We start from the raw sequence: 7,119 nt of genomic DNA on the forward strand, positions 1-7,119 counted from the left end.
TTAATAAAGGGTGGAAATTAGAATTGAAAACGTCTATCTTCATATTGCTCAATTCCGCAAGAAAGATATTTTTTCATTTGTTCCATTCGTCACGAAATGCTCGAATCATTTTTTGACAAGGAACTGCTAAAAAAGAAATTAAGAAAACTAGCATCTGTAAAAATCTTCAGAAACAAGAGAACTATATAACTTTCTTATTCCTATTATTTATTTTATCATACCTTTGTTCTTTATACAAAATTATCCCTTGGATAAACTCGCTGGAACGTTCCCTCGGATCAAAAATTCATTTGATCTTGAATTGCCAAGCAGCCACAATAAAGCGACAATCAACCCTCTTCCGGTCGCAAATAGCCGTCGGTCGTGGACAATTTCAGAAAATCGACGCGTGATGAAAAAAAAAGAAAAAGGAAACGACGACGAAACGACGACGAGGACCGCGTGGAAAGTCGATGAAATTCCTCGAAGGGTTGAAGGGTGCGCGGAGGGGAGGGAAGAGGAAACGGCGAAACGGTCGACACGGCGAGGAACAGAAAGAAGAAGGAAAGAAGAAAGGGGGGGGAGGGAGAAGAAAAAAAGGAGTGGAAAGCAAGGAGAGAAGCGCGATAGAGAAAGGGGATCCAGAGGACGACAGTGGTCCACGGTTACCACGAACTACACAATAGTTGGCCGTTTCACAATGGAGCAGCTCCGGGCTGCGGGTTGAGCAGACGGAATGAGTTTTTCTCCGTTTGCCGGCGAGAAGACTATTTTAGTTCCTATTCTTTCACCTCACGACACGCTCATTCCTCTCTTCCCCTCTCTCTCGCTCCCTCTCTGTCCCGACCTTTTTCTCCGCCTCGAAGCGTCTCATTCAGGGCTTCGTGCCGTGTGCCGCCTTCATAAAGTTATTATTTTACGAAGCCCTCGGGGATATAGGGTGAGGGGGGAGGGGGAGGTTAGGACCCACCTGGAAACTCATTTCGAATGAACCGCGCGTGAAGCCGAAATTAATTCGTTTCCGGCTCGCCTGGCCGGCCGGCCGCCTTGACGAATTTGAAGAATTTCGGGAACGCGAACTTTTCGACGCGCGACTGACGGCGTCGAGATGCCCGAGACTGGCGAGAAGGGGTTAGGGGTTGGGGTGTACGAGTTCATTTTGAAAGGCATTCCGGCCACGATAAATGTTGGTTCATCGAACAACTTGTCGGCAGGCTGATTGTTCGCCCCTTCTCGTCTTGGAATTTAATGGAAACGGTTGGAACGTGCGGAAGGAAATATTGTGCACAAGTATATCTGTATATCTTTTCGTCATTTTTATCAAAGATGAACATATATTGGAAATAATTAATTTTGTAATTCTAATATTAATATAATTAAAATTGTGCGTTTTAATATTGCTTTGAAATATGTAGATTCTTTCTAGAATAATTTCTAAATTTCAATAACTGGTTATGTATTTAATTTTTATACATATTTAAATATTTCATTGTTTTTAAATTTACAGTGACTAAATAGTTATATATGTGCTAGATAATTTCCAATGAATCATTTTCAAACTTTTGATTTGACGTATCAAAATATTTGGATCCAATTATTTACATCCAATTTAAATGATACGACAAATCCATGCAAACATTATTGCTATCCTTCGATGTGTTACTCAAAATAATAAATGATTTGTAGTTTTAAAGATCATTAATAAAAAAAAATAATTTATAAATGAAGTATCGACTTTCTTTGGAGAGATATCCGATTATACCTGGAAAATACTTTCTAGCTCGTAGAACACAGCTCTTTTACGAGCTAAGGATCTAAAAGATCAAAGACGATATTTCTGTAGGTGGCCTGGCCGCCTTGATAAATGCGGGTGAGAAGTTTACTATTTAATTAGGATCTGATCAAGTTAGTGTAATTATTTTAGAGAAAGCATAGGAGGCGTGGTTACAGGATTTCACGTAGTCTTTAGATATGAAAGGGTTCACGGCCAGGCCGACGTGAGACTGAAATTAATTTGTTTTCAGTTAATTTCAGGTTTAACCGGACCACCTTGATTGCTTCGAAGATTGTTTGGTCTGATGCCGCTCCATGCCCTTACATAAGTAGACGTTTCTGTAAAGCGGTTATTAATTAGAACACGATTGCAACTAATTGCCGGGCGGAAAGGCTAAATGATTCATTTCAATCTTCTACACAGCGGGGCACCGCTTTGAAAAAGAGAATATTCTATTACACGACGTTTTGATTAGATAATTCGTTCCAAGTCGTTGTTTCAAGTGCGATCGATGAGGTAGAGGATAAAAATTTGAAAGAAATTTTGATCATTTCTATTAATTTCTTTTTCTTTTCTTCCCATTTACTTACTTGCTCTAAAATTGAATAATTCAGTAGAAGAGGTTTTCCATTACAGGATTTTTAATTGTGGGTTTGGCCACTGGCAAATAGTGGAAACAAAATCATAAAAATAGTAATTTCTAATTGATTTGTCAATAATATATCCTCGTTTAAAATTAAATGTTTCTTTTGATAAAACAAAATTGAAATATTTCTTTGGACTCTTCAAAGTTCTTTATTTTTGAAATACGAATAATAAAAGTGAAAATAGGATATCTATCAATGAAAATTGAATTCGATCAGAAGAATATTATGATAACGAAAAAAAACAACAAAATAAACCATACTTGCAACGGATAAAAAAACAAAAGAGAGAAAATAAATGTACACGTAATAAACCAAAAAAAGAAATTACTCCATTTTTATTTCGCGTTTTTAAAATTTTAACAAACATTCGCGAAATTATACTCACCTAATATTTTTTTCCTAATCATCAGAGAGCACAATAGTATTATTCGACGGAAAAAACCAGGCACACTGTATGTATGCACGCGTACGTACAATTTTGTCCATTTCTGTTGGGGGTGCCATTGTCTTTTTTATTCGCGATGACTCACGGTCTGACGCGTGAAAATCGGATGGTTGCCTGCATGGAAAGTCAGAAACAGGAGGAAAATATAGCGTGGCCATCATAACAATGGAGAAATTATTTTTGCTTTATTGCTTATCGTTTAATGAATTCTGTCGATTGTCCGTTCCGGTTCATCTATGTTAAGGCACGCGAACGAACTTGATATTATAATTGCTGTATCTTCAAAATTATAGTCGACAATGTGCGCCAAACATCAGTCTCGATTTATGAAATCCAGTGGATTTTTCTCGTTTTTATCGTTTTGTGTTCGCGATAACGATAAACAAAGAGATATAAAAAGGTGATAAATAAGTTTCTTGTGTATAAAATTGGACAATAATATTGTTTGTTCCGTCTTCGAATATAACCGTGCTATGAGAAATTACTTAGAAGATATTTTTATGTTCTTAATTGAACTGTAATCGCGTGAATCATTTGTTCGTGAATGAAAACGTTTACAATTACATTATTTGATACAATTATCTTATCTATAAAATGATATAAGCAAGTTGAACTATATTTATAATTGAAAAAGTAATAAATATTAGAGAAAAGAGATATGTAGTTCAAAAGGAATAATATATTTTTTTTGATTGGTTAATGGTTTTTCGTATATTTTCTAGTTGCATTTTTTTATCGTATTTGTTTTTTCATGGATCAAATCCTCTCATCATTTCGTATAAAAAATATCAGGATATAGTGCTCACTATCATGAAACGAAATGACTCTCAAAATTGTTAGCCACTTCATCACTGAAATAATCTCTATTAATCGTTTGCATAAACTCTATAAGTTTGTTTTATAACGATGAATGATGTTCATGGTATAAAATATTTTGAACAAGAATCAGAAAACAGGTAAAAGATCAGAAAAATATTGATAATTGGAAAAATACTTTGGTTTCACCGATGCAATTTGCAATAAACAATCTTGATAAAATTCTATTCCTATATTTAAGATATATTTTATGGATATATATGTTGTTTATCAGATATATTTTAAAATAGATCCTTTACATGCAAAATGTTTAGTATGTTCGAAAATTTATTATGTACATTGACAATGACTATATTAACCATTATGATTTTATAGACTTTATCAAACGATCCGTGATAACTAATTTATTTGAAATATCATTAATTTGCAACATGCAAAAGATCAAAATATACTATTATTATTTATCAGGTTATTTATTTTGTAACTGATATTATGGAAATGGAAATGGATATTTCCAGCGTTGAAATTTAGCAATAATTGTTTACACATATTGTCTATTATTCGAACGATATTAAATAATTATTTAAATATTAGAACCTTTATACATTTCACTATATTCAAACTCATATAATAATACATTATATACATGTATTATATCAATCACAAAAATTTACATTTTTTTATAAAAATTTATATTTCAAACTCGTTTCCTGATTAAAACAAATTCAATTCTGAAATATCTCATTCAAATTCCGTCAGAAATTTCATCGTATTCGAATTCTACGGGATAAAATTTTCGAAATTCCTTCGGCATAAATTTAAACGATTCTATTCCCAAATTCTATCTTACAAAAATTTCATCTTCGAATATGGAAATCTTTCATTCGAATTCCAAAAAAAAAAAAAAATAATAAATCTTATTATCATCGTATATATAATATTGCAGAGAAATTCGTCACGCGACTTCGATCGTTATATCAAAACATTTTTTATTTCCCATAAAATACAGAGATACATCGATTAAACGAAAGATCACCATTTAAGGGATAAATTGTACATTAACGAAAGTTTTTGGGCGCGTCATTGATCACCGTGGCAGCTTGTGATTATCGAAGGAAACGGAGATTTCGATAGATTGTCACTATTTTGTGACTACAGTCCCCGTGACCGCGTGATGAGGTGCTGCAACGACGCCGTGAACCTTCTGAAACAATCTATTTCGTTTATCGACGAGGGTCAATCCAGTTTCTAACTGGATGTTCGAGCGAAAATTTTTATTCTTTTCTTTTTTTTTTTTTTTTTAATCTTTCTCCTTTCGACAAACCTTGAAAGAATTGCCGGAATCCTTGTCCTCGTCGTTGTTCCGGGGGCCAATTCGCGCGTTGTATGCCGGCACCGTACTCAAACGTAGGCAGAGGTTCCTCAGCGACCTTTCCATCTCCTTATGGGTCACACTGTGCTTGCCAGCGGTCACCGCTAGATTTCTTGCATCCTCCAATGATTCCTCGAGTATGTCTATGAGAACCGTCGAAAGAATAGCCTCTGCCTTCTTTGAGATGATGTAAGTTTGATCTGCATGATCGAAAGAAGTGAGAGATCCAAGGGTTTAGCTAGTAGATGTCGAGGAGTTTTGATCATCTAAGAGTATCTCGTATCGAAGGAAATTTTAAAATATTAATTTCAATAAAAATTCATTTCATTTCAAATAAAATTCGTGTGACTTTTATGGATATGGAAAAAAATTTTACTTCCATAAAGATTTGTATATAGAATCGATAAAGGTTAAAGTGATATTCAGAGGATAAAGTGGTTAATTCAAACGCATATTTTTTTCCCAGAGAAAATAATAATTTATAGTTTCTGTTATCTCATAATATTTGAAACTTTCACGACTTAATCGTGGCTCTTTTTCTTTAATTTATGCACTTTTTGGTTCCTTACTATTATATTAAAAATACATTTTCTTCAGAATTGGAAAAGTTTTTAAAGAAATAAGAACGCGAGTAGATCCAGCTAGATCGCGAGATCGTGGAAGTTTTTTAAAACAAACTTGTAACACGAAACTTTTAGTGTCTGAGGAGTTGAGTAATAAAAGGAGAATTGACTTCCCTTTCCGACTGATTGCAAGTGTCTTTTTTTAATTAATACTAATAATATAAGTACAGTTAATCGTGTGCACATTACTCCTTATTTTATCCTCTTTATATATCATGATCTATGGATCCATCCACTTTATCTTTTTCCGCGTGAAAATACTCTTGATGCATTTACACAACAATACGAATTGAAGAGTACAAGGAGTAAAAAGGAAAAACTTTTATAAAGAGTTCCCTATCTCTTAATACATTTTCAAAATGCCAAATCAAAATGCCCGCGACACTTTCCTCGAAAACTTTTCCCATTACGATATTCAAGAAATGCACGAAGTCACCTTTCATACCGTACGATCTTTCATTTCGATGTCGGAAAAGCGCGAGGAAAAGCGGCGATCCACGAAGAAAATAGCACGAAACGATTCCTTTCAAATCGGGGGACCGTCGATGATTTTCAACCGCAATCGCGATTGAAACCGCTAGCCTTGAGCGTTGACTCACAGGATGGCGGCATATCGCGTATACACATAGGTGTGGTTGGCTTTTTATAGGCGTGGGTGTATCTCATTTCGTAAAGTGCAAGACCACTTCAGCCTGGCACCCTTCCATCGGCATCTAAACCCTTATGTCTCTCCTTTTATCGTGATTTCAACCTCCCTCGCCCTACCACCTCCCCTCCTCGCAAGCGTTTCGCCGACTGTTTCAACAGAAGAAGAACAGTGCGATATCCCTCCACCCTTCGCGACTATTCTCTCTGAACAATTTCTTAAGACGCGGAATAGTTATCTATTCTGATGTTCTTCGAACGTCACGAACGAAAAAGAAGAAATAAGAGTTTCGTAGGATTTATAACGATAATGAGTATGATGTATAAGAGTATGATCCATAAAATCTTTGAATATTTCTTTCTCTAACTTGCTTCGATCAAAAAATATACCATTAAGTGATGTAAGAAACAAACACGTCGGCTAATTTACTTTAAAATTCGATTAAACTCTATTAAAATTAAGAAAAATTTAAATCGCTATAACTTCGAGGATAATGATTTTTAATCAACGAATTAAGAATTGTTAGAAGTATTGAAATTTTCCCTTTAAAATGCTTTTTGATTTATGTTGATACGACTTCCGGTTTCCGAGATATCGTCGTGTAAAGAAAAGGATAATTTTTTATTTATTTATCATCTCTGTCTTTGTCGCTTACTCGAATTTTTTCCTCGTTTTTTCTTTCACTGACCTATCCTCAAAACTCCAGACAAGTAACAGACGCGATTCCTAGAAAAGTATACTAATAGTATATTATTCCAAAAAGAATATAGTACGTATTTCCAGGAAAAAATGTAGATTACGAGCCCATTCATAATCT

The 7,119-nt window shown here is 34.6% G+C and overlaps 1 protein-coding gene across 1 annotated transcript; it reads right to left on the reverse strand.

Annotated features, from left to right (window-relative positions):
* Positions 1-4,596: 4,596 nt before the first annotated feature.
* LOC107964417 lies at positions 4,597-6,322 on the reverse strand. The gene is made up of 2 exons (XM_026440872.1): positions 6,256-6,322; positions 4,597-5,242 (listed from the first exon to the last, which is right to left on the reverse strand). Exons 1-2 carry the CDS (start codon positions 6,320-6,322, stop codon positions 4,962-4,964), a joined length of 348 nt encoding a protein of 115 aa, XP_026296657.1. The 3' UTR covers positions 4,597-4,961.
* Between the last annotated feature and the right edge of the window lie 797 nt (positions 6,323-7,119).

Source organism: Apis mellifera, linkage group LG5, assembly GCF_003254395.2.
Source record: "Apis mellifera strain DH4 linkage group LG5, Amel_HAv3.1, whole genome shotgun sequence".
Taxonomy (NCBI): domain Eukaryota; kingdom Metazoa; phylum Arthropoda; class Insecta; order Hymenoptera; family Apidae; genus Apis; species Apis mellifera.